Source organism: Loa loa, assembly GCF_000183805.2.
Source record: "Loa loa unplaced genomic scaffold supercont3.48, whole genome shotgun sequence".
Classification (NCBI taxonomy): Eukaryota; Metazoa; Nematoda; class Chromadorea; order Rhabditida; family Onchocercidae; genus Loa; species Loa loa.
In genome coordinates, this window is record NW_018108228.1 from 282,769 (window position 1) to 308,839 (window position 26,071).

Genomic DNA, 26,071 nt, shown 5'->3' on the forward strand with positions numbered 1-26,071 from the left:
AAACTTTGTCGAGATCCTCTGCAACGGCTTTAACAAGTCAATAAAAAGCTCTTCTCTCCTTACTCATGCCTAAAACCGGTCCCATTCTTATCTGAACTCCACCGAGTTCACCATTTCATTGTGGGTTGATGAATGGTCTGTCTTCACTTATGATCAATTTTATTCTGCTTTATATTATTTGCCTCCTGTGATCACACTCACGGATGGTTTTTACTAGATTATTTTGGGAAATCTTTGAATTTAGTTAAGTGAAAGCGTTATACAAATTTACCCCCAAAGAGGAAAGAAAACTGCAAAAGCAAGTGTTCACACACATCTTTAATAACTGTCACATCAACGGTGTCTTAATGTAACGGAGCCGCATTTTTTCGCGAATTACGGATGAGTGAGACGCAGGTGGTTTTTCTAATATTTCTACCTGATAATGTCATCTGTATCGTCTTGGTAGGTTGACATGGTGAGACCCACCCGTGGTGGTAGTAGCCATAGTCCACATCGGATAAAGGAGGTTAACGATGCTATTCTTCAGCTTATTCTGTCTAGTCCATCACTTAACCCACCTATCAACATTCTTACTTCATTTCATTAAAATTATTTTATTTTCACATAAATTTATAACCAATTCGAGCTAATACAGGAAGGCATTGCTTTTCATGTCTGATCTCCTCTGCCTATTTTAGATGTACAGATATTGTAAATGATGTAGTTATTTATGGTTATTTGTAGCAAAGATGGTGTCATCATCAGACTTGGATGAATCCGGCTGGCAAGAAGATGGAAGGCCCAATTCAAAACAGAAAAAGTCAGTGTATTAGAATTTTCCTTAAAGTTTAAGTTAATTTGTTTGGAAATCCTTTCATGAATGCTAATCATATTGATTCCAGAACAAAAGGACCTAGTCTTTATGAAATTCTGGGTATTACTGAGGATGCGTCGGATGATGACATCAAGCGCGCTTACAGGAAACTAGCCTTAAAGTATCATCCTGACAAGAATTTGGAGAATGATCCGGAGAAAACTGAACGCGTTGGTTTTGACCATTTAGAGCTGATTTCAGTTTGAATGCTTATGACGAGTGAGAAATTCAACTGTGTAAAATTTAATTTAATGTAATGTTTTTCTTCTTTTTTGAAAAGAAAGTATAATATTAATTTAAGCATAAGAAGAGAAACTTTGCAGATATCCAAGCATTCTGATTAATTTTTCTCACCTTTCAGTTTAAAGAAATTAATCATGCACATGCTGTACTTTCGGTGCCAACAAGGCGTAAAGTATACGATAAATATGGAGACATGGGTCTGAAGTTGATGGAACAGTTTAGTGATGATGGTGCTGTGATCGGTTTAGCTTTCAAGCCCTGGTTTAAGGTTAAGCTTATTTCAAGGAAAATTTAGTTTATCAATAAAGTGGTAAGATGTATGTAACTATCGTTTATTTTCCATTGAACAAGAGATTTTGGGGTGCTAAACTTCATTTCATATTTGATTATGCTACTGTATACCTGAGACATGAGGTTTGTTACATATTCGTACTATGGAACACGTCCCATTGTTTTCACAATACGGGTAAGAACGCTCTTCATTAAGCTGTAATTAGAAAGTTAAAACCGTTTATAAACAAGTAATGATTTGTTGTACCTTTTGCAGTGGACGTTCATCATTTGTGGTCTTTCGACATGTTGCTGTTTCTTTTGCTGTTGCGGCTGCATGTTTTGTTGCAATTGTTGTTGCAACTTTTGCTGTGGTAAATATAAACCGAAAGGATTTGATGAGGTCTGCTATTGTTCCTACAATTTGAACTAGTATTAAAGACTGCATTAAGGATTTTTCTCTTTGTTGAAGTGTCATATTTAACTAGTAGTAAACTGATCCTAATCATTCAGGAAGGAGATATCGGGGAAAGTGATGCAGAACAAGAAACGAATGGAACTGTCTCAGTGATTGTTGATCAGCCAGAAGAGTCGAATATGTTGCCGAAAAGTGTAATTTATCTATATCTTTACTCTAAATTTCGGGAACTAACGGAAAATCATGTTTTTTTTTATTTTTTTTGTTTTTGTTTCAATTTCACTTCATATATCCTTCTTTGGTGCTTTTGGTTCTCCTTTACCTTAAGTGTACATCCTTTTTCAGAGTAAAGATGATGAAAATCTAAAAATTGCGGAAAGCTCAAACGAGAAGTTGCGTGATTACCCTACATCATATTCAATAAATCATATAAGCAGTGAAGCTGATCCTGAAAATTGAATGCTCTGACCTCAGGTAAGTGTTTGCAGTCAATTACTTAAGATGTGCTGATATTGTTTAGTTCGAGTTTCATTTGCTTGATTCTAGAACAAAATTTCAAACTCTCGAAAATGTTTTTTCCCTTCAGTCTTCATTTTTGTTTATAATAAAGTATGATTTTTATTGCATTTCATTGCTGCAAAATCTTTTTTACTGATGTAATTTACGGCTGGAAGTATTTTAGGAAATGGTAATGTATGACGTTGTTTGCAACAGGAAAGTTCTGCGAAGGCCTTGAAGTGAATGTGTATCACATATTTCATGCTCAAGTAAAATTACTAAATAGCAGTGGTTAGATGAATTATTTGGCAAAGTCATAATTTTTACCCGTTTTTTTTTCTTTTTTGTAATTAAATGTCATTATTCCTTCACTTTTTTGATGAAAGCATATAAAGGTCAGTCCTTGTTGCTATTTTAATTTTCACTACACGGAGCTTAATTTTCGCAATTTTTCTGCGCGTTCCAGGTTATTGCAAATATTTGTTCTATGTAAAGTTTCCTCTATATTGAATTTTTTCGCTTTCCTGATCGAGAATCAGTTAAATGACCCTTTGCGGAGTTGCTTGTTTTCAAGTAGTTCATTGTGTTTACTTTTGTTCAGCCATCCAAGTGTGTGTTGTTTTTGTCCTCGATTATATTGTCATAAGGTGCAGATCTCATTAGGCTTGTGATACCTAGGTTTGTATCTAAAAAGAAAAAAAACGCGATTTGGGAAGATTAAACCTGCAGATAAAATTCCCCTGCCACTAATCGAATACTTTCAGAAATGAGTCAGTATGTGGTTATGAATTTATAAGTGCATGAATGTCTCAGTTCCATTGAAGACCATTTTATTTAATATGAAGTCTGTGTGGCCCCATTTTCTGTGTTTGTTTGCTTCTGATTAACTATTAGAGGTATCGTAAAAGTCATTTTTTGTTCGGGAAAAATTTTCAGGGTTGTCTTGCATAGTTATGACGCTTTGATGTATCGAACACTTAGGTTTCTCTCAGGTTATTTTCCTGATTTGATGGAATTCCTATGCTTCTGGGATACCTATTTTTAAATATTTCCCTCATTAATTTGCTCACATTCTCTGTAAATATATGCATTATTAGTAGTGATGATTTTCTTTTTTTCTGTTCAATGCTGCTTTGTATTACAGTCGTATTCGAGGTCTAGAGAATGGAAGTGTCCTGAAGGTTAGTTGTCATTAATCTATTTATTCGTCTAAATTATAAATGATTAATTAAATTTTAGTGGACCGGAACTGTGTCAGCAGAAGATGTTCCCATATTTGTCTTTATGGATGAACAAGAGGATACAAACTGAGTTAATAAAAAAGTTATTAGTGTAATGTTGAACAGTTGAGAAAAATGTATGGGATGGTTGGCACTGGATTACTTAAATCAGGTAGCAGCGAAAAGAAACTGGTCGATAGCGTAACCCTCCACTTGGTAATAAATGAAAATCGGTCGATAGCGTAATCGTCGATGCAATCGTCGAGTTTCGATGACTAACTCATCGCCATCTTCTAGATTTCATTTGGACGCTATATCCTGTATTCCATTGGACTCTAACACTAATACGCGGTCAGCTATCCTTTTGTTGCCTATTGAAAGAACATTTAATTTAACACTTGGTGTTGTTAGGAACCTCTTACCTCGCGACATCTTATTTATTGCTGGGTGGTTACAAAGGTACCAATCTTTGTATAAATTCGTTGGATTTTTGACTCTTTTATGATTATATTTTTTTTCTCTACTGTTGACGCTGAGGTTATGGGTCTTGATAATGTTGTTTTTGCAACAATTAAACAATGAAGAAGGCATTTAATGATAATTTATATTACGCAACATAATAAGAACTGAAGGATATCATGGTAAAATCATTGTTTCGTGAATTTTTCTGTTTTACAATTTCCTAAAAGTTTTTTACTCATTTAAGTTACATTATGTAACAAGGTTGATCATCTTAAGTAGCGCTAGTAGGAACTAAACTATAAGGATGGGACGAAGGACTGATAAATCTTTACCCAGGCAGGTAAGCAAATGCATCGCAGTGTTTTGGTAAGATGCTTCTTAAGGCTGGATGGTTTCTGGCTTTGAGTTTCGTGAGATCGGAGAATTTTCGAATGAGTATTCGATGACAGCTACGAAATAAACTTGCATTCTCATATTCTTACAATTCTACCATTCTGCCGATATTGCCAGGTGATGCAATTAACTCGGGGGAGATTTGTCCCAGTGTAATGAGCATTTGACTGGCTAATGGACATATCATTGCTTTCAAAGATGCTACTTTTTTATTGGATGATGGTGATCGGTTTAGGTTTTCTACATCGATAATATTATGTATCTTTACTCAGTGTTAAGTAATCTTTGTTATTGGAAGGTTGCAGCGTACTTAACTCTGTGGTTGTTGACGAATCAGGTGGTTTCAGAAAGTTTCTTCTGATGTAGTTGTCACTTGAATCTTTTGGCTTTTGTGCATTCAGTGTTTCACTGCTTACATTAAAACTGACATCTGAATGCAGCGCAATACGTTCCGGTGGTATATTGACGATACAGTTTAAGAAGTCCATTCCGATTGGTAATATTCCTAAATTTCAACATTAAGCAAATTCAAATAAACTTTGTTTTTCGTTATTTTTATTGTGGAAAAAAAAACAAATTTTGTAAATTTTGTTCGTTCACGACGACTGAAAAATGTAAATTTTCTGATTCAAGATCGCAGGGGTGGGAGTAGAACACTGCTGATTAAAAACATTTAAAGGAAGTCCAGCTTTTCTGTTATGTAATTGTTTTGGATAAATACTGAATAGTTTTGAATAACATTGCTTGAGCTTTTGCAGATGGTTTCGATGGACTAGCTAGATCGTGTTGAAAAAGTGGCATAAACTTTTTCAAATATGAAACTAGCCATTTGCGAATAAATATTCGGAAAGATAAGAAGTTCCAATGCAAGCGATGAATGAGCCCAACATGGCCATTGTTCGGAACGGGAAGAACTGAGTTCCCGATGTGGTGCCGTCTTCTTTGGTCACTTCTTCGTACATAGGATAGTGGATAAATGCCGGGAAAGAAAGGAGTGGTTCACCTCCAGATAACCTTAGCAATAATCCCACTGCAAATGAAATTTTTTTTAAACTTTATATAGAGTTGTTGGACATCTGGTGATTTTACTTAATTTCTAGAAACTTAGTGGATCTTACATGATCAAGTTTGAGGAACTTGATGGATAATAGTCATAATTTCAGAGGTTATAATTCGGCACACTTTTCATTACCATCCCAACAAATGGAATACAACAGCAATGGAACTCACCGACATAACCTGTGACGGATCCGTAAGTATTGGAATGCTTGAAATATACAACACAAACGAGTTGCGGAAAAAGTATAACGTAGACAAGATCTGCACACAGGTACCATAAGCCGTAAATGCTATTTATTGTGAGTGCCATTAAAGTTGCACAGAATCCAACTGCAATAATTGCAATACGCATCACACAGATCACTTCTTCTTCATGAGCCTGAAAAAAAAAAAAAACCTCTTGAAGAGGTTGTATTTTCTTAATGTGATAAATGGAAAACCTACATTTGGTCGGATAGCTAACTTCCATATATTGTGCGCAAACATGGATGCCGCTGAAAGTACCGATGAATCAGCGGATGACATTACTGCAGCTGATACTGCACCGAGTCCTGAAATTCATCTGTGCACTTTGTAAATTCGCAAACACTTAATCGAAGGGCATGAGAAGGAAAACTGTGTGAAAACTAATCTAAACACATCTGCTTAAATGTTAAAGCTAATATTAAACTTGCCGATGAATGCAACCCATTTTGGTGTCAGATACTGAAAAACTAGCGGCACAACCATGTTTGTCTGATCAGCAGGAATTGATTCACTTTTTGTACCATTGTTCCAAGGATTGTAACTGGTCAACCTCCAATCTATAAATTTATTCTTATAAGTTACTCCCAAAACAATCTGGGATCTAATTCGACCAGTCTGAAGCGGCAGCATCCTGATTGGTAGTAGCGGAAAAATCGAAGTTGTAAACTTCTTTCCGAAGATTAGCCTAGATATTATTGAAGAATGGTGTGCTGATCCCAGTGAAGTTATTACGTAGTTATAAGCACCCTTAATTTAATAAAGACGACTCAAATAATAACCAGTATTTCGAGCAATGGCTCCGATTAAGGCAGGTGGTATAGCCATTAAAATACAACCGATACCCGCCACGAATGACAACTTCTGCGCACCTGACGATGATTTTGATGATAGTACTCTTTGAAAATACACCTTAAAACAGTATGGTTCTTTTGCTTGTCTACTTAATATAAAGCGGAAAAGGAATTCAAGTTTTTCAAAATTTGTGTCTGAGAAAAAATTGTTCATGGAAATCAGAAGGTAATCAAAGTTAAAATTAACAAACAGTTGAGTTCCAAGTTTTTAGATCAAGTGAAACTTCATGTTTTTTAAAGCTGAAAGAAAATAAAAATGTATCATGGAAACTAGCCTGCCAGGGGATACCACCAAAAATAAGTAACAGCATGCAGTCTATCCAGAGTGCCGTCTCCTTAAAGCCGCCAATGGTACCAATCCAATCCGCTGCGTTTCTTGATAAATCTTTCGTTTTATCTTGTAACAGTGATGCTGGTACGCAAACCCACTATAAATGATTGTTCTGTCATAAACTTTCCTTGTAGTCTTAGTATTTTCACCAACAAAATCTCAGATTTTAACGGAAGATTACTGAAGTTATTCTGAACAGATTTATTCTTTGGCTCCTAAAAGAGGCAATACCAACTGTCGGAAACTTATCTTCGATACCTGTCTGTCTAGGTGCTGGTGAATCCAGCTTCCTGGTCATTACTAGCCAAAACATACTAATTATTGCCAGTTTATAAATTTCATAAAAGTTATTGATAAAAGCTTTATATCTATTACTAGAATCAATGAATTTAAGACCACAAAGGATTCCTTGAAAATTTTTTTTTTTATATCGGATTAATTCAGCAGATGTACAACGAACCAAGCCGACAAATATGCAAAATAGCTGTACAACATCTGTGTATGCAACAGCGTATAAACCACCCGTGAAAGTGTAAAATACAGCAATTATTGCTGATATTATTACTGATAATGTCATATCAATTGCCAGAATCACTGATAGTGTTGCCCCTGAAATGAGCAGTAAAGAATACTTTGTGAAAAAGCCAATTGCAGTATTCCCAAGGAGGAATTCTTTTAGAAACATACAATTCAATTTAAAGATTATGTGATAATTTCTAAACTAACCAAGAGCAGATAAAATCGCAGCTGTCCAGAATACTTCCCCAAGAAGAGCAGGAATGAACAGAAGACCACCAACTCTTTGGCCATATTTCATCTTAAAAATGGTTATTAAATTGCCAAAATTTAATTGACTCCATAAATTGAGAATTTTCTACGGAAATAATGCATGACTTTCCCGACCTTCAGCAATTCGACAACAAATTATTTCAAAATCCCGAAAGCATACCTGGAATGGGTCCAACATTGTAATATAACCTTCATCACGCATCTTTTTCGCAAAAAGTATGCCACCAATAACTAATGATAATGCATAACCGAATGGCGCTTGACATCCTAGAAGACCACCATTGTAGAGCGCTTCTGCGGTACCATTGATATAAGCTCCTCCAACCCAGGTTGCTATAAAAGACAGGCAATTCACTAAGTCTAAATGATACTTGCTGGGAAGAAAGTAATGACTCAAATTGTTATGGTAACAAAATCTTTTACGAAAAAGTAATGTCATAAAGTATTTTTATCCTGGATGTGATTTCGTGGTCGTAACTTGCTAGCGTTGTCTTGCTACTTGATTAGCCCAAAATATTAAAGAGTTCCTCAGAATGGATTTCTAGAATCCCCAATATCCAGTTCTTGCTAACAATTCGAAAAAAAGATTGAAAGAAAACGACAGTCTGGAAATCTACAAGTCAGTCTTGTCTAATATTAGTTCAATTTTCGTTCTCTATTTCCATTCAGAGTTTTTGAAACAACTTTTAAATTCCGTCATATCCATTAATCATGTTGCTATTTATAGCTACTCGATCCTCTATTTTGTGCCTACAATGTGAAAATATGAAGAAACTTAGTCTGAAATTGGAAGTACTGCGAAATTTGTTTTTCTGAACAGGCGATTTGTTGATGATTGAATATGTTTTTAGAAATAACACAAAAAAAAGGAAATAGAAGCCAATATAAATACAAAGCCTTGTTTTCATTTTTTTTCAGACATCATTACATTGTCATTTTTGAAGAGACCATCAAAAATTTTCAAATTCTCATCATCTCGTAAAAATTATTGCAATTTTGAATTTTGGCAACAAAGAATTTAAAAAATTTTTTTCTGATTTTATCATTTTTTTCGAAACATGTATGATCCTGATTTGAAGCATAAATTTTTTCAATGAAAATAATAGATCTGAATTAAGAGTATGAGTGGTGAAGGAAAACGAACACTACTCTGATTCACCCTATCCTGAAAATGAAAACTGATTTTGTAAGATACTTTGAAATTAAATGAAATTGGCAACGACTAAAGATCGACCATAAATTTTATCTTCAGATTATTCTCTAGAGATTGTACAGTAATCAACCCGAAAAAAAAGTTCTGAAACTAAATAAAATAGTGACTTTATACTCGCTATGCTTAACCAAAGCATTTCTAAATACTGTCACATTTGGTGACATGCTTAATGCAAGTTTTCATTTGTTTTTTACACTTAACAATTTAGAACCATCACAATCTATTCACAGGGTTCACCGCTATTCGGTTTAACAGAAGCACTAAACAGAAGCACTAACAGAAGCAATCTTGAATTAAAAAACTATCAGAATTGATTTTTCATTTGAAATCAACATATCCCTCTAAGTCACAATTATATTCACCCAGCATCTCTTTTCCTCAAAAAAAATCCATACTTTTTGTTGTGCTTTTATTTAAAATTTTGAATTAAAAGAAAAAAAACGAATAATCGCAATTTCTTGTTTTTTACTCCAAACAAATAGAAAAACGGTGTGTACCCTACTCAGGAAGTTAAACGTACTGCAATGTAACATAAACTTTGAGGATATTTAAAACTTCAATTGATCATAAAACATTTTTTTATATTCCTTCTTTTTAAAATCTTTAATGCTGGATAATTTTTTAGACAGCAAAAGTTGTAAAATTTGCAAATTCTAAAATTGTTGAACTACCAAAGAAACTTTTTAAAATGTTGAAGTAAAACATATATAAATAAGTACAATTATTTAAGATGTACTTAGGCATTATCACAATTCATCAATGTCCACTTCCAAAAAATTTTCAACTTTGACAGAGCAGACTGGTGACGGAAGATTGTAAACATTAATTCTACCGGATGAAGGCTTCAAAAAGGTTAGTGACATTTATCTTTTTGCAAGCCACAATTTTATCTTTAATCATCATCTGAAAAATCTCATCCGCTTTTCAAAATTCTTGGAGTGCAAGGGAATTCTCGCCCTGTAGGAATTTTATTTTTATTAACAGTCGTGTATTTTCCCACATGGAACTAATTTTATCAGCTTGTGATAGCCTATTCTCCCCTTGCGCATTAAATCGGAAAGTATCTTATGATTTAATGTGCCTGAAAATTATTATTGCTATTGCTGTTCGTTGATGATTGTAGAGAATTGTAATAATTTCCCGCAAGATTACACGAAATATGTAAAGTTAAAAAGCTGTGAAAATTGTTTGTTTGTTGGCTGCGGAAAAGAAGAAGAGGAAAAGTTACATTAGGAGTAAGATGGAAAAAGGAATAAATGATCTATCTATATAGGATGGAAATGTTAGTTAATCATGTTTGAGTTATGTTTCCGGATGCATCCTGAATTTGCATCATCCAAAATCATCCTATCCATTTATAATGGTATTTGCTGCTTCTACTGCTGTTGCTGCTGCTGCTGCTGCTGCTGTTGTTGTTATTGCTGATACTGCAAACAGAAATAGGAATAAAATCGTAAGAATTGATCGCTTGCTGTTGAATTGTTTTCCCATGAGATATTTGAGATTCGTTAAAGTCGTTTACCACAAATGCCATCTAAAAGTTCGATACTAACCAGCTAAAACATATCTATGCTAAATATAAGTCTTAAAACACAATCCATTTCATTTCTTATCCCAGCTTTCTCCAAAAACCAAATACTCCTTCCCTCAATTCTAAATAAATGTAGCTTCCATCAAACTCTACACGTTATTGATAGCCAAAATCCTTGGAAAGCAATAATTTGCGTAAAAAGTTTTTCTCGTTGATCTTCTTGAAAGAAATTTTTTGGAAGGTGCAGGAAATTTTGGGATGCAATCAGATTAGTCGGATACTAACAGTTTATCGCGATAATAACTGAATTTCCACAACACTTACTTTACAAATTTTGAATTTTTTTATTTAGAAAAATAAAGAATACTTAGTTTACAGAAGTGAGAAATAAACAGGAAAATTATGAACATGTAATGCAGTAATTAATCCAAAACCAAAGCTTAAATTCATTTAATTATTTCTGCATCCATTTCGCGTGTATGTTGAATGAATAAACGAATGGATGAATGAATGGATGATCGATTGACTTATTGATTGATAGATTGAGTGATTTATTGAATGAGTGGAACGAGTGGGTGAATGAATGAACAGGCGGAATATTTCAGTTTCTAAGAAACTGCAGAAAATTTTCCATTTACTTTGTCTTGAACAAATTAAAATGAATACAAATTCTTCAATAATCTTTCTTACACAGTTAAGGAGTAATTTTATTAATTATTTAAACTGCAACCTTTTCCCATCGGCCTCACAGACATTTTCATATAAACTCACACTCATTCATCTATATTATTTCCCCTTGATTTATAAATATATGCGTGAAATATTCTCAGCACCGAATTTCAATTTAGTCTATCCCAAACGGTACATGCCTATTACGACTATATTAAACACATGCTTCATTTATTGTCTGAATTTGAAAAGATATATCGTACTGGAACAAATATTTCGAATCATTGCAAAAAATATTTTTTGATTAAACTAATTTTGTAATACATTCAATTAATATGTGGTGTTTATTAGACGTACTAATGATAAGTTTGCAAACATATTTTTTGATTCTCAGCGCTTGATTTAAGAATTTTCAGTACTTAGCCAGCGGAAGAAAATGGACGATTTTTCTGGTCAAACATTAACTTTAAAAAATTTAAAAGGCCCAAACTGACAATTTTAGAATGAAGCTTAAATTTTTCGTATTCTCTGACCGTAATACAACATTCCAAAGATTGGAAATAAAACTATAATGGTCTAATGCACTTTTTTTAATTAAAAAAAAAAAATTCCATATATAGTTTTTAACAACAAAATGAATCGAAGTTGCCAGGATGTAATTTTTCCAGAAAAAGATTAAATTTCATCACAAAAAATGGGGAATCTTGGAAAGCATGGCAAACCGTGATTATTTCCAAGAAATGAGAATTTCAAGAAAAAATAGTTGCACGATTCTGAAACGCAATGAGACCAGCTTAATTTCCTAAATGTTTGTAAATGTTGAATGTTCAAAATCAAATATTTACCAGTCATGGTGAAGATACCTACTAAAGTACCAATATTTCGGCCTGCCAGCATAACCTCTTCAGTTTGTTCACCATCAATAGACATTGAGTTGACATCTTTCGCCTTTCGGCCAGCCCAAATGCCAACAACAAGAATTAACAAGTAGAAGAATATAATAGCCACAACGCCCAAGTAATCAATCATTTTTTTTTTTCAATTTAATGTTGACAATCAAGAGCACCAATTTGATGTGATCTTTCCGTTTTTCTTGTCATTGATTTCTTTCTTGAGTTCTAAAATTTCTTTATCGTAAGTCCAGATAACAGGCTTACACGATTTCCGCATTCATTTATATCTTTAAAGAGCAGAATTGTCAAACAAATTAGTCCTGAAATTAATTAACCATTTCCAAATGATCAAGAAATAGATTCAATGACTACAAAAATTCATAACGTGTTAAAAATTTTCGAAACTTCTGCTTAATAAATTATTTGTTGAAGTAAGTTAATTTAGTAACAACGAGCTTGCAACCCGAAATTTTCCCAATATTCTCAATGAATTCTGAAAAAAACGATGCAAAATCATTTGGTATCAGATTCTTTTTCAGTATGCTCAATTTGCATTTAGCATGCAAACATACAATTAATTTATATTTCGCTTATACTAAAGAAAACTGAAGTTAGCGTGATGCTACCCTAAACATTTAAAGGCAAACAAGCAGTTTTATCGAAACCCGTCTTTTTATCAGCTTCAAAATCTTTCCATTCAGCTTTTCTCCATTCTATGGCTTGAGCATACAGACTTCTCAAATGTTTGGATGCATGTGTCTTTGCAAGAAATTTAGCAGCATTTAAAAAAAAAGGAGAGTATAGGGGATATTCCTGAATTCATTAAAAGGTTCGCAGTTGCTGTTAAAATAATTGCTGGCCAACAACTTCATATCCTGTATTTCACGTTTAATAAATTTAAAAAAAGAAAATATACCCTCCTCTTTTGTTTAACTCTTCGTATCCAAGTATAAGGGAAGAAAATTCCGATTTCAACCTCAAAACGTTGAAATTGGACAAAAATTTCCAACCATCAATTATTTTAATTTGAAGGAATGCTTTACCTTGCTTCTGACAAGAAAATTTTTTTACTTGCACTAAGCATACGTCGTGAACGTATTGAAATGTAAAATAAAGCTGGATACGTTAAATCATGTCGTACTTTATCAAACGACAGTCAATACTGCTGATGGGTATAATCTTTGTTTTCATTTACAATAAATTACAATTTCCATTTCAACTTTGCACAAAGCAAGAACATTTGATCATTGAGGAATTAATCTGCTGAATATGAAAAAAGTTAATTAAATTTGACAAGCTAAAAGCAAAATGAATAGATAATTTCGATCCCTACGTAAAAAGTTTGCATGAATTTCAATAGTATTTGAGACCATTTCACTTATCTGACATGAAAAAGGATAATGGTTTAGGATAAACAATTCATATCAAAAGGAAAATTGATCAGTTGCTTGGATACGTGAGAAAAAAAAAGATCGACGAAAAGAAATTTTTGAATTGTGTGTTTGGGAATAAACGAGAATTTTCTGTTTACTGACTAGCATAGACTAAAAAACATGGAAGTAATTAGTTTGATTCAAACATCACTTTGTTCTTTCTCTGTTAAATCGTCAGTACAACTTTCAGGGAACTTTGAAGTATACATTCGTTTTTACTTTCTTGAAAATATGAAAATACTTGGAAAAACTAGTCAATACTGCTATTAATTTTATATGAAAATTCAAAGTCTTTGTAATACAGATAAAAAAAGGACCTGAAATTTGTTCTGGAACTTCTTAAAGGAATCAGATTCACAAAAATTTTCAGATTAGGAATGGCAATTATAAAATAGTGTTGTTGGAAAAATTTCCTTCAATTTGTGACGCAGTACTTTCAAAAGAACTCGTAGATTATGTACTAACAATTTGTATCAATTGGATTATTACAGCAAACGGAATGAAAACTAATGGCGATTGATTGTATCTTGAAATTCGAATAACCGATTACAGTGGCTTCAGGGAAAAATAAAACGATTGTTCTATTTCATATATACAGAGATGTTTTCATACGAAAGTTATGAAGGATCTTTGAAGTGTTGAGAATTGGTTCAATGATAATCGGTGAATGAAAGATTTTTGGAATGACTTGCGGAGGGAGGATGGTGGAAGTGAACGAAATACTCATCGAGACGTTAGTGTCCATCGATGTTCTAACTGAAGGGAGGCTTCGACATCCCAAAGAAAAGGGACTTTAATGAGGTGAAGCTTGAGCTAGTCCTTCCAAGGCACAGCTCCGCCTTTCTTCTTTTATTCAGCTATTCTTTCCCTTTTTTTTCCACCGTGAATATCATTCATTTTGAAGCTATTTCTTCCTCTCTGTTGATACTGGTCATTTTCTAAGTACCATTAGTCAGATAATGATGAAAAGGCAAGGGATTCATACACCACTGATATGAACACTTAAACATTGAAAAAAAGTGCTGAATTGCGGAATTCAATTCCTTGATGCTTTATTTTATAAAAAGGGATTCCTCCATGAAGCACTTTTTTGTTCTTGGCGGTAATTATTCAAAGTTCTAATTTTCTGGAGGTCAGAGAAAGAAAAATGAGGAGTCATTGCACGATTAAGTGTCGATACCATTTTCGGGGATATTTACTTCGGTTAAAGTACAGAAATGAATAAAATCCTGAAAATGCAAAGGATTAGGTAGTAACGGATCGGAGTGGGAGGAAGAGAAATCAGTGTGCAGTAAGCGCAAGAGGTGGCAAGCAGCAAAGCAGCTTAAGGGAAAGGAGAAAATGCCTCTGTGATGATGTATCCCTTTTGGCTATTCCAATTCAATTATTCCATTCAACTCAACAGCATTTTAAAATGCTTCTTCTAAGCTCAGTTGTTTACCACTTAAAAAAGAATCACTTGTTACCGTTATTTGAGAACTTCTATCGGTTTTTAACCAACGATTCAAGCAAAAATTTAGTTCTCTGCTCTAATTCATTCAAATCTTTTCCTGAAGTACGATCCCTTCTTTCTTGGATTCATTTTCACAAAGCAAATTAATACAAGCTGAATTTCGCTATAATCCATTAAGATATCCTGGCCTTGACCTTTCAAAACATTACATACATCGATTGTGTTAGCGAATTGAGAATTCAGAGATTCGATCCCAAGAAAAAAAAAAAAACGACGTCAGAATTTCTCTCATCTTCTGTTATACTCTTCAAGTATTAACCACCTCAATCAATGTCTTTTCATCATTGCGGCAAAGCGCCATATTCTGATGCACAGTTTGCTTTCACGACTCCTTTATATTATATTTCGCAGTTACACTTATATAAAAACTTGACATTTCGCCACATCCTACATGATGTCTTCAACAGAAGTTGATATGTTATGCTGATGGTTACAAAGCTGTTTACAGCCAAGTATTGTAATGATTAATCGAAAATATAATACTTTCTTCTTAACTTATTTCTTTGAAAAAGGAAAAGACATCATATACATACATAGCATATAGACACACACACGCACACACACATACACACACATCACACAAAAGAACTAATTTATTCATAGACAGTAATGCAACTAAATTCCTCACACAAACATTAATTGAGCGCTAATATGAGAAAGCTGTTCGCTGGTGAAATACATCCATACAAATTCAAATTTCAGAACATTTATATAGAAAAGTGTGAAAAAAAAAGCAGAGAAAGATATTACAATGACGGAACAACGAAGGACTCCATCGTTTCGAAAAAGTTCAAACAAGCTGATTGGAATGCAACTGGATTGCTGAGGTAACAAGCATGTCCTGCTGACGGTATTCTCAAGAGCCTGAAAAAAAGGATTGAAACAAAATGATTACATCTGTCAGCAGAAAAATTTTTAATTACACGGGTAAAGTGAAATAACGTCTACCAGTGATTCCTCCACTAATGTGATTATCAAACTTTGCAGCCAGTACTTAGATATCAAGTTCGAAAACTTGACTTTACGTTCTACTCAGATAAAACAGGTAGAAAATATACAGATAAAGAAAGAAAGAAAATTTGAAGACTTGGGTTTGGCAAAAAATAGAAATTTCAAAAAAAAATGAAAATTCACCTTGAATTGGGTAACTTACTGAGACTAGAGGCAGCACTAGGTCCCAGACTAGTGTCATTTTCACCCCACACTACCAGCACTGACGTCCTGATATTTTCGGGGGTTGCCGGCATCACGTTTGTGTTTGACAGTGCAACTGCAACAACGCAAGTTATCCGACTTGTTCCAAGCAATGGGACGATATACTGTCCGGCCATACTATGTCCAATAATTATGACCTGCAATTACGAATAAAAACAAAAGCCAAATTGAACAAGAAAAATTTGATCTATTACAGCAATTAGAAAAACCATTCATTGAAAAATCTGAACTAAAAGAATCTGTTTTGACTGAATAAAGCAATAAAAATTAGTTAGTAAACGTTTTCAATCATGATATTATCTTCCCATTATCTTCCCTTTTCTTTCAGGAAAAAAAATTACAGTTTCAAGTTCTAAAGCACGCATAGCTAAAGGAATTATTTCAGCTTTCTCGGAATCCGGAACTGTAGGTCCACCAGTTTTACCACAACCAGGCATATCAAAAGCTAAACATCTGTATCCAGCAGCAGAGAAAATCTGAAAGGAATTATTAGTCTATAAATAAATAATTTTCCAACTCACTCATAAAAATGAATTGTTTTTAAGAAGCTTAAAACTTTTAAGCAGAAATAACAAAAATATAGTAACTCATCAGGAATCCAGCATTTCAAAACGACCTGCATCGTGGAATTTTCCAGCCATGTTGATGATGAAAATGACTGGCCATGAATTAACAGAATTGTTCCTTTGTAAGAAACTTCTCGAGGGGGAACTGTTTCTCGAAAAAATATTTCGTATCTCTATAAAAAGCAAAATTTCTGGGAAACAGTGAAATTATAAACTAAACAAATTAAAAAATTAAACCTCATCCTTGAGTGTTAATTGTTAACTTCTGTATAATAATGAAATTGGTCTCTCGAAATAAAAATTACGTAATCAGTAATTATAACAAGTAAAAAAAAGGTGCGTCCAACCAAGTACGCATGAAGGACATTGGAATATGAAAAAGTCTTCCTTGATCATCAAACAAAATTCTGGAGGTTTTTGCTGGTGACTAAGAGGAAATTGGTGTAGCTATAAACATTCAGAAAACATGATGCAGAGACCAGCATTAAGAAATCATACTGACGAACAAGAAAAAACTCCCACCGTATCAAAAAATAAAAATTAAAGCTAATTAAAAACAAAAACAAAAAACAAAAAATTAAAAATTAAAAACTAACAAAAAATTAAAAATTAAACTCCCACCGTATCAAAAAATAAAAATCCAAGATATAAAAAAGAGAACCAGAAACATCCCAGATGAGAAATCCAAAGCGTGAATTTCGTTAAAATAAAGAACTGACAATTTAATTCCTCCCTAGATCTATAGTCAAAATGAGTGAACAATCTTTTTTTAAAACTTACTAAACTCTTCTGAGTAAAGCTTAAAATGATCAATAGCATCATGAAAATGATAAAGAAACCTTGAAAAACTTTCAAGTAGGTCCGACAGCAACGGAATTGATCATTAACACACCGCATATTACCGCAAGAAGTAATCAAATTATGAAGTGACATTTAGGTGTGACAGCATCAACAGTAATATTCCCAATAGATTTTGCCCTAAGACTAACTGATTTCGAAAATTTGTAAACTTGAAATTTTTAAATGCAATACAAAACCCGTTTAACAAACTGCTTCAAAGAAAAATGATCCTTAATTAATCAGTTAAACACTTACCTACGACTTCAGAGATGCTATGAAAATGAATGAGAACGCTTTTACGCAAAGAAGGGTATGTATGTCTAAGCTTCCATTTTACTTCCTGCGTCTCAACACTGAAAGACGAAGTTATCCACACTGAATCAGTAATCAGTAATCCCTACTTCGTCTTCGGTTTTCGTCAACATAAGAATTGTTTAGAAAAAAACGCAACATACTTAAATTTGCACGATACAGCTGTAGGACGCTATCGCCACTACATTTCCTACGCCTCATTTTATTGATACACAATCATTCCGAGAGTTACTCTTACCCGTACTCAGGGTATTTTGCCGGAACTCTTATGAATGCAACGTCTTCCAAGCCTTCTTGGAGATTATAAGATACATAAGTATAGCAACTTACTCCAGCTAGAAAATTTCCTTCGGTTGGTCTGACCGCCTTTGAACGCCACAACACTCTCTCCGGGACCGTCTTTTGGAAGTCAGCTAATCGTACGGTAGAGTGTGTATAGTTATCCATAAACTGTTTAATAATAATCCATGAGCCTTACTGTTTTCCGTAAGTGGTCCATAACCTTTACGTCTTCCCATACGGTTTATGGATCATTCTCCAACTTAGTTTACGGACAGTTCTCCACACGCTATCGTACTTTGTGAATCATACTCTTCATTCGACCAGTTAGTGAAAATGAATTGGGGGAATGTTTTTGATAAGGTCGAGAAAGAACCAATAACCATCGAGGTAGTATTGTGTAATATTACAGGTTATACATTGGTGGTTACCCTTCATATCTATAGGTTCTTGGTCGAAGTTCGAAATTAACCAGCACAAATTGGAATCAAGACATTTAAGCAAAATAAAAACCTTCGAAAAAATATTAAAATCGCAATACTGGTAATTCCCACTACTGAGATTTTGACAAGACCTGATGGGACAGGAGAATAAATTGTTACGTGCCTCAAGATCCTCGGCTATTCGATAAAGAAAAGTAGCGGAGATATCCCGATAAACAGCATAGTAACAGACTTTTTACAAGTATCTCATAATATAGAATAATTTTATTTCCCAGGAAATCCGATAAATCACCGACATAACTCCAATAACTACAAGCTCTACATAAGAAAATTGCTTTCACAATACATTATTTGTATTTTTACGCGTTATTTATCTATACTTCAAACGATTGGGATGATTTCATGAATCTGTCGATCAGAATGTGATTGGAAGTTGAGCAAACCTAATGCTTCACCAAATTTTTATTTTGCCTTTATACCAGCTAATCATGTTATCTCTAAAATTCAAAGATTATCGAAACTAAATAAATCAAAACAAAAACTGATCCACATCAATTATACACAGAGCGCAAAAAGATTAATTCCTAAATATTATGATTCCACCGCCACTTCCCTTTCATGTAATCAGGTGCATAAAGGAGTGATGTACATGGGTGTTGGCCTTGTACTTCACAAATACATTCCCTCTTACACCTCCTCCCAAATAATGCCTGATCGGTCCTCAACATTTTCTCCAAACGTTCTCGTCTCGACGAAACTTTCGTTCTGCCCAACGTTGTTCGAAACATTTCCTCAATTTCCTCGCGGGTCTTCCCTTCTAAATCGAACAGCACCTCACGACCATCATCTGTAATGCTCCATTTTGCTGAGAAACCAGTGAAAAAATTTCAACTTCTTAATTTTTATCATAGTGTTAAAGATAAGTACACGAATATTTAAAATAAAAGTAATTCACGACCATGGGGAAGCAGCACTGCAAGAAAGTAGTTACACAACAAAAAATGAGATATGGATATTCTTTAAATTCTGTAGTAGTACATAATGTCATTTCACGACAAACCGTATTTCAAAAAAGGTGACCCCCACAGGAAGTCACGAGGACTTTTTAAGCTGACCTAAAAAAGCTTTCGCAAAGGGTACAACGCTGATGTTCGTAAACCGCACCAGCTGTACGTACGGATTGTTGTACTGCAGTTGTGCCCAGTGCCAGAAAACATACTCTATAACACCCTTATGTCGTATATCGTTCATTGGAAACTGTTTATAACCAATAGCAAATACCTGAAAAATACATACACAGGTAAAATGCTTAAAGTAACCTCGAATGAAAACCGTTCATGAACTTCCCACCTGTACATGTATTTGTGTAAGTAATCCAAAGGATATCCTGAAAAAAAAGTTAACCTTTACAAGATCCCTGAACTGAATTGTACCCTGTTGAAGATAGAGATAGGTACGTCTTAACGGTACCGTGCCAAGCTTAAATGACATTAGAGAGTGAACGAGAGATAATGCGCCTTCACTAACCGTCCAGGCAAACACTTCAGAACGTTAGAACTGCACGCACAATCTGAATCGCGTTTAGCATATAGTAAATTTTGCTCCGCAACATGAAAAACGCGCAATCCTACTGTGATAATATAGTTATGCCATCATATGTTACTCAGTATCGATCCTAACGAAGTTACAAAACTTCCTTATGTCAGTTTTTGCCAGAAAAATACCAGGAAGTGAAATACTTCCATATTCGGTATAACTGTTTAATTATATCAGCTGTAACCAATTTTTTTAAATATCATGTACAAACAAGTTGCGAAACAATATATGAAACAAGTAACTGGATAAAGTTGAAACAATTCGTTATATTCCTTAAAAATACTGCAAAATCTTTTACAAATTTTGAACAAGACACTCTTAATGAGAGTGGTAAAACGATGTCGAATTCATAGGTGTATATTTCTGAAACTTCATTCGAACTAAAAAGGCATTACTGAGAATTTACGTCAGACAGAATAAATTAATAACTAGAAGAACACTGGTTAAATGATCATAGAGCTCCTAAATTTGCAGAACTGAAGTCCGCTATTATTAGAAGAAAGTCAGATCGTCAGTAAGATTTAAAAAATATAAAATTAGAAGTGTGGTTACGTCTACTGGAACAATTTATCCATACGTCTTAACCATAATTCAACATTATTTGCATAATAAGATTGTTTCGTGATAACAGAATATGCAAGAACATCAGCCAGTGTTGCAGCAACATATGAGACCAGATAGTCATGGTGACCTAAAGCAGTACACATTTGACGACATAAATTATTTTCATTACTTTTGTTCGACAGTACATCATCTATCAGTAACAGCCAATAATCTATATGAGTACAGATTTCTGCATGCTCCGGAGCTATTGAATAAAGCGATGTCAATGAACCAAGTAATTTCCAAACTGAGATATGCTCGGATAATTTCGTCCCATTTACTTCGGCAACTAAGCTTTTGTCTATAAAAAAAATATTAACAGACAAGCAACGAACAATATTAACAGAGTTTAGTTAAGGTTTATCTAAACCTCACGAAAGAATTTCCGAAGAAATACATTGCCATTTAATTCACAATATAATTACCATTAAAAACAGTGCAGTAAAAATTAACATAGGACCTCTTTTTCTCTTTTCTTTCTTTTTTTTTTTTAAATTAACATAGGACCTTCTTTTTTTCGAAAACTCAAAAGCCCACTTAAAAATTATTGGTTTGTTTCTCTATCCGTGGTAGGAAATCCAGCTGGAAAATTGAGAGAAATGGTAATTTAAAAAAACCTGTTTCAACAAATACTGGAAGGAACCCCTCTACTGGCAGTCCTGCTTTTTCCTATTAATACAAAAAAAGAAAAAAAAATTCCTAAGTTCTCAAACGTATGCTATATCTTTGCAATAAGCTGCGAAATGAGGTTTGGCACTTCGAAAACTGCGCTGTATAGTGGTGAACATTGCTGATATGTTTATACAAACAAGAAACCAAAATTTACTACTGTTAGATGTTTGCAGTTTAATAGTACAACGTGGTGAACTGATTCCATCATTTAATCCTTCAAACAGTATGGAAGTTCTGGCACCAACTTTCGCTAAATTCCGCAACCACAGTACTTTAGTATCGCCAATAAGTGTGATTGTGTTCATGGGATATTTTACAGTTGCGAAAACAGCTAGTGCTGGAGGACAGTATGCACCTACCTCTTTTGGTGAAGTATCGACTTTGCCCTGAAAAATAAGTCGTATGAGTTCCTGAAGTTATGAGTTCGTCGTTTTGCTGATTAAAAATGCGAGCTTACAATGTAACTGCAGAATCGTGAACGACAAGACTGTTATTAAGTTTAACTATAAATTTGAGATGCAGCTGTAATTAAACTTGGAGCTGTTAAGTTCACCTTTCTGAATGCAAATTGTTGCTGCAGAACATGGGGGAAGTTCCTCCGCTCTCTGAATGTTGTTTCAACTTTTGCTGAAGAGCTTATTAATGCCTTATTCAGATGATCAACAAATGCTGCAAGCTCCTCAATGAGTTTCAGCTGATTTCTGTTAATAATTTCCTTTAAACTTTCTTCCATAGAAGATTGTACACTACTTGTAATATTTCCCATCAGCCCTGTAAATAGATGAGTAAGCGGAGATTTCAAAACTTTCGGAATGGCATGAGTGAGCTCTGGGAATTCTAGTAGGTTACACATAAGCTGCACAGTCATCACAGTGAATACCATGACATCAGAAATTCAAAATGTTAATAATGTTTGGATAACATACCGCTAGTATGAGATACATCATGATAACTCTTCACTGAATACATCACATCAGGCGGAGGGATATTTTCGTGGAAATTCAGGTATGGTTCAACAGTATACATCTGTTGCACTGTCCTTGAAAAGACGACCTGAAATGAAGATTCGTTCTGAGAAGGGAATACTGTCGCCAAACTCTCTACATCTTCCAAGCAAACCGTTCCCACTGCTCACATGTCATCACTTCAGAACCATTTGCTGGCTTTTGCAGCTTTTCGAAATTGTTTATATTAAAATTCATTGAAAAGGATAGTTCTGAAAACTTTGAAATGGTTGTGGCATTCAGGGTTTTCCGAATCTATAGTTTTCCGGAAAGGTTATGCAAACCCGTTCTATGTGTCATCCCTCCTATTCTTCTTTCTCTCCCTTTCTCTCTCTCTTCCCTGCCTCTGGTCCTCTCTTTTTATCGATATAGCAATATCTAAGCAGAAAGTCTTGCGTTCCATAGTACCGGAAAAGTACTCAAGTATTGTTTCGTCACTCAGTGAAAAACCAACCTATCTTCTGGCTATATTTCTTGAGAACTGCTTATCATCCCCCCAGATCAATCTTGTTCTTTGCTACTAAGCAAAAAAAAAATCAAAATCAGGCGTAGAACACGTGACGTGGATACTCCCAAGCGTCACTGGTTATGAGTCGATTACACTTCGACTTTTTTGCATGATGCACTTCAGTGTGCGTATGGTATTTATTTTGTTAATATTATTTGTTCACGATATATATGGATACTTGTTCACACGTCATATGTGCCTCTTTTCGTCGCAAATATTTCTGGAAATACCGCAAAAAATTCAACCAAAAGCGCTTCCACAGCTTCGTGCCATATTACTAAACAAACTTTGCGTCACTGACGATATGGATACAAAGTCATTTCAACCGAACCGTAGCAAACTACTTAAACAGGTCATTTATCGCGGAGGGTGACATCATACATCAGTTTATAACATTTTACAGCCCATCCTGATGGGAAACGAATTTCGATGCTGTTTCGTCGCAGCATTTCTTTGAAGGTGAGACATTACATTAAACCAGTTTATTAGCACCATATTCATTTGGAGAGAGTATCCCCAAATGCTTCAGTTTTCACGATAAAACCATTGTAAGAAAAATCTGTACATAGTAGAAAGTGAAGAAATGAAAGGACACTTCAAATACGAATTATTATAATGTTCCTGTATATCTTCCTGTTAAAAGTGTGACATTTCCTATTTTACGTTAGGAAAACCTTCAAAATTTTTGGTGGGGGAATAGCCTGATTTTCTCGTGACTCCCTCACCGCTTAATGTAACTTCTCACAAAAAGAATTCTCCGAAGTCATTTTAAACTTTTATTTATTTTTATGAAGAGGAAAACTCTGAACAACAATGAAATGAATCGTGACACCAATCACCGGATTTTGCAGCACATAAAAACAGAGAAGGCGCAGTTCGTTGAGCAAATCATTTTTCATCGACCTTTACCAAAACTTTGAAGGGCGACCATAGCCCCCCATGCAGCTTACTCCTGGAAAGTGAATGAAAGAAAGAGGAGGAAAGTTGGAGGGAATCTTCCAGATGAAAACGCTATTCCAGAATTATAATGTTGTAACAAAGAGATCGTCTTCAGGAGCTTCTTGTGACGGTGCGGGTCTCAAAAGGGCACGCGCAGAATATCTGTTGAAGTCTCGTACTTCGCAACGCTCCATACCAAGGTGCTCCATGTACCGTGCATCTGCCAGTGTTGCCGCTGCACTTTCAAGCTCGGATTCTTCTAGTGAATAGGCTGAAAAGATACAGTAATTCCTGTTGCAATTCAGAAGACATATAGGAACAAATTCAAACTACAAACATACGCTTTTGTGATACCGATACATACCTTCTGCAATTTCTCTTCGCGCCGCTTCAACAACACGCTCATCCATATACCTACCTAGTGCCAAAGCTTCACCAACAAGACGTTCGGTTAAACCCTCTTCATTTCCAGCTGGTGGCCTTAATACTGGCCTGTTCGAAAGAGGTAATCGTACCGATTTCCCATCTGGTGCTGGTCTAAATAGAACATCAGGAAGGAAATTAAGTGTCCATTTGACAATCTGGAACTATTTCGAAAGTTCCATGGAACATTTTCATGAGAAAATGTATTGAGAAGGAGTAGAAGTTAAAATTCGTTAAGTTTACCTGTATGTACCCTCAAAAGCTTCACTTATATCGGCTGGCACACCAGCAATGGCCATTGCTTGATTTCTTGCTAGCATAAAAGGTTTCCTTAAGCCTTTTCCCGGCCGACCATCGTTTGTCCACGTCTCATCATTTCGTAGTCTATTTGTATCTCTCCTATCACACCATTCCTCTTCTTCATCTGTATCCAAAGGCATGCTGGGAAAAGAAGTTATTGATTAATGTTGTAATACTTCGATCAAAATGCAAATACATTCTGGACTGAGGTCTTCAGAAATTCTAGATGAATCCAAGCAAACCTTCTGTTGGCCAGTATATAATGGCGTTCGGCGTTAAGAGGCAATCGTGAAACTTTCAGGAAATCATTTTCCAATAATTTCTGACTAAAGGATACATTTGGAGAAGGTATTTGAGGTAGACGTCGCTGCAGAACACCACCGTTGGAACGTGCCGAAGGTGGTGTATTGATTGAACAGTTAATAGTTACGTGACCATGGGTTGTCGATGATATCATGTCATTACCGTACAATGAACGTGTTGGCGACAGTTGATTGTTGGCTGGAAGTATTAATACCTTTTGTAAACCATACTTTCTGCTGCAGAAAAAGACTAGTAATCACTACTGATACTCACTAAATTAGAAGCTCCTTTTGAAATGCATCATATTCCTAACAAATTTCGAAACTCGATACTACCAAAATCCGATAGCAGATGAACAGTTGCAGTATATATCAGTTGTAATTTTCTTGTAATTTTGCAATAAACGCAGCATTTTACTTGTGATTTGAATTTGTTTAAATAAATTAAAATTAAATTTAAATTTAGCTTTAAGATTGAAATTTCTCAGAAATGCATGTTACATGCGTACTGATTTTTTTGAAAACTGGCATTCGCAGATTAGTCTAAGGGAACAAAAATGTTTTCTCTTCATTGCCAGATATGAAAACTATAATGCAAAATTCAAAGAACAAAAGTCTGACGTAAGTTTAGAAGGCAAACCAGTCATTGGAAGTGATCGAGTCGTTCGATCTTCACGGTAGACCTGATTGGCTCGTGCCGAACCACCAAGTGCAGAAATGATGTTGTTAAAAAGTGAGTGCGGACGCTGAAACTGAATTTTTATCTTGTGTCGAAGTTAAGTCCACTTTCTTAATGGTGAAATTTTCAAAAAATCCGAGAAATTTCAACTTGCAAGCAACAAGATTCAAGAATGTAAATGAAAACAACTCTGTGCTGAGGTTCTTCGATATCTAGTGTGAAATCAGTCTCCAAGTTGCCGGAAATTGCCCGCTTCAATTCTGGTCCAATTTCATGCAGCGTTCGTAAGCCTGCTTGTAAGGCCATTGCCTGTGAGGTCTGCTGCGGTACAACACCTAAAATTAGAGGCAAAACTTATTCATACGAATCCACTTAATGAATAATCATTAGAAATTGTAGTAAAATCGCTCCTCCCTCAATTTCAGATATCCGGAATCTTTTCGATCCCTTAATCTTTTCGAAAATCTTTCCGGAATCTTTCGATCTTACGTTCACAAGGTTT

The 26,071-nt window shown here is 34.7% G+C and overlaps 6 protein-coding genes across 6 annotated transcripts in view; 1 reads left to right on the forward strand and 5 right to left on the reverse strand.

Annotated features, from left to right (window-relative positions):
• Nucleotides 1–718: 718 nt before the first annotated feature.
• On the forward strand, nucleotides 719–3,053 carry LOAG_00272 (DnaJ domain-containing protein). The gene is made up of 7 exons (XM_020445391.1): nucleotides 719–802; nucleotides 885–1,026; nucleotides 1,218–1,367; nucleotides 1,647–1,772; nucleotides 1,883–1,981; nucleotides 2,133–2,261; nucleotides 2,470–3,053. Exons 1-6 carry the CDS (start codon nucleotides 732–734, stop codon nucleotides 2,244–2,246), a joined length of 702 nt encoding a protein of 233 aa, XP_020304147.1. The 5' UTR covers nucleotides 719–731; the 3' UTR covers nucleotides 2,247–2,261; nucleotides 2,470–3,053.
• A 1,392-nt stretch (nucleotides 3,054–4,445) lies between these two features.
• Nucleotides 4,446–12,176, reverse strand: LOAG_17196 (high-affinity choline transporter 1; the record flags this gene model as incomplete). Its single annotated transcript, XM_020449859.1, has 12 exons — nucleotides 11,895–12,176; nucleotides 7,797–7,969; nucleotides 7,574–7,664; nucleotides 7,308–7,456; nucleotides 6,792–6,944; nucleotides 6,445–6,574; nucleotides 6,094–6,222; nucleotides 5,864–5,970; nucleotides 5,591–5,798; nucleotides 5,187–5,390; nucleotides 4,671–4,865; nucleotides 4,446–4,600 (listed from the first exon to the last, which is right to left on the reverse strand). Exons 1-12 carry the CDS (start codon nucleotides 12,076–12,078, stop codon nucleotides 4,446–4,448), a joined length of 1,878 nt encoding a protein of 625 aa, XP_020306569.1. The 5' UTR covers nucleotides 12,079–12,176.
• Nucleotides 12,177–15,213: 3,037 nt separating this feature from the next.
• LOAG_00275 (CCG1-interacting factor B) lies at nucleotides 15,214–18,572 on the reverse strand. The gene is made up of 5 exons (XM_003135815.2): nucleotides 18,152–18,572; nucleotides 16,720–16,842; nucleotides 16,445–16,579; nucleotides 16,023–16,240; nucleotides 15,214–15,752 (listed from the first exon to the last, which is right to left on the reverse strand). The coding sequence occupies exons 1-5, from the start codon at nucleotides 18,266–18,268 to the stop codon at nucleotides 15,635–15,637; spliced, it is 711 nt and encodes a 236-aa protein (XP_003135863.1). The 5' UTR covers nucleotides 18,269–18,572; the 3' UTR covers nucleotides 15,214–15,634.
• A 419-nt stretch (nucleotides 18,573–18,991) lies between these two features.
• Nucleotides 18,992–20,120, reverse strand: LOAG_00276 (28S ribosomal protein S25). Its single transcript, XM_003135816.2, has 3 exons — nucleotides 19,948–20,120; nucleotides 19,659–19,824; nucleotides 18,992–19,390 (listed from the first exon to the last, which is right to left on the reverse strand). The coding sequence occupies exons 1-3, from the start codon at nucleotides 20,032–20,034 to the stop codon at nucleotides 19,128–19,130; spliced, it is 516 nt and encodes a 171-aa protein (XP_003135864.1). The 5' UTR covers nucleotides 20,035–20,120; the 3' UTR covers nucleotides 18,992–19,127.
• Nucleotides 20,121–20,468: 348 nt separating this feature from the next.
• On the reverse strand, nucleotides 20,469–22,473 carry LOAG_00277 (hypothetical protein). Its single transcript, XM_003135817.2, has 4 exons — nucleotides 22,341–22,473; nucleotides 21,968–22,185; nucleotides 21,569–21,800; nucleotides 20,469–21,043 (listed from the first exon to the last, which is right to left on the reverse strand). The coding sequence occupies exons 1-4, from the start codon at nucleotides 22,438–22,440 to the stop codon at nucleotides 20,694–20,696; spliced, it is 900 nt and encodes a 299-aa protein (XP_003135865.1). The 5' UTR covers nucleotides 22,441–22,473; the 3' UTR covers nucleotides 20,469–20,693.
• Nucleotides 22,474–23,948: 1,475 nt separating this feature from the next.
• The window catches only part of LOAG_17197 (voltage-gated calcium channel), a gene marked incomplete at both ends in the record, with an annotated part of 15,850 nt that continues 13,727 nt past the window's right edge, over nucleotides 23,949–26,071 (reverse strand). The window contains 6 exons of the mRNA XM_020449860.1: nucleotides 23,949–24,136; nucleotides 24,230–24,402; nucleotides 24,532–24,729; nucleotides 24,831–25,089; nucleotides 25,531–25,636; nucleotides 25,759–25,904. Coding sequence (XP_020306570.1) covers nucleotides 23,949–24,136; nucleotides 24,230–24,402; nucleotides 24,532–24,729; nucleotides 24,831–25,089; nucleotides 25,531–25,636; nucleotides 25,759–25,904 — 1,070 coding nt within the window. The remainder of the gene's footprint in view (nucleotides 24,137–24,229; nucleotides 24,403–24,531; nucleotides 24,730–24,830; nucleotides 25,090–25,530; nucleotides 25,637–25,758; nucleotides 25,905–26,071) is intronic.

What these genes read in the sequence shown, in the direction of transcription:
- LOAG_00275 (XM_003135815.2), bottom strand. Translation starts at nt 18,268, where the DNA reads ATGGATAACTATACACACTCTACCGTACGATTAGCTGACTTCCAAAAG. An exon ending in GTGCTTTAGAACTTGAAACT is followed by an intron (nt 16,241 to 16,444) that starts GTAATTTTTTTT and finishes TCGTAATTGCAG; the next exon opens with GTCATAATTATTGGACATAG. An exon ending in AGTAAGTTACCCAATTCAAG is followed by an intron (nt 15,753 to 16,022) that starts GTGAATTTTCAT and finishes CCTTTTTTTCAG; the next exon opens with GCTCTTGAGAATACCGTCAG.
- LOAG_00276 (XM_003135816.2), bottom strand. Translation starts at nt 20,034, where the DNA reads ATGTCATTTAAGCTTGGCACGGTACCGTTAAGACGTACCTATCTCTAT. An exon ending in AGTTCAGGGATCTTGTAAAG is followed by an intron (nt 19,825 to 19,947) that starts GTTAACTTTTTT and finishes TGTATTTTTCAG; the next exon opens with GTATTTGCTATTGGTTATAA. An exon ending in CTTTGCGAAAGCTTTTTTAG is followed by an intron (nt 19,391 to 19,658) that starts GTCAGCTTAAAA and finishes GGAGCATTACAG; the next exon opens with ATGATGGTCGTGAGGTGCTG.
- LOAG_00272 (XM_020445391.1), top strand. Translation starts at nt 732, where the DNA reads ATGGTGTCATCATCAGACTTGGATGAATCCGGCTGGCAAGAAGATGGA. An exon ending in ATCCGGAGAAAACTGAACGC is followed by an intron (nt 1,027 to 1,217) that starts GTTGGTTTTGAC and finishes CTCACCTTTCAG; the next exon opens with TTTAAAGAAATTAATCATGC. An exon ending in CGAATATGTTGCCGAAAAGT is followed by an intron (nt 1,982 to 2,132) that starts GTAATTTATCTA and finishes ATCCTTTTTCAG; the next exon opens with AGTAAAGATGATGAAAATCT.
- LOAG_00277 (XM_003135817.2), bottom strand. Translation starts at nt 22,440, where the DNA reads ATGTATACTGTTGAACCATACCTGAATTTCCACGAAAATATCCCTCCG. An exon ending in AACAATTTGCATTCAGAAAG is followed by an intron (nt 21,801 to 21,967) that starts GTGAACTTAACA and finishes CTTATTTTTCAG; the next exon opens with GGCAAAGTCGATACTTCACC. An exon ending in ACTGCAAACATCTAACAGTA is followed by an intron (nt 21,044 to 21,568) that starts GTAAATTTTGGT and finishes TTTTTTTTATAG; the next exon opens with ACAAAAGCTTAGTTGCCGAA.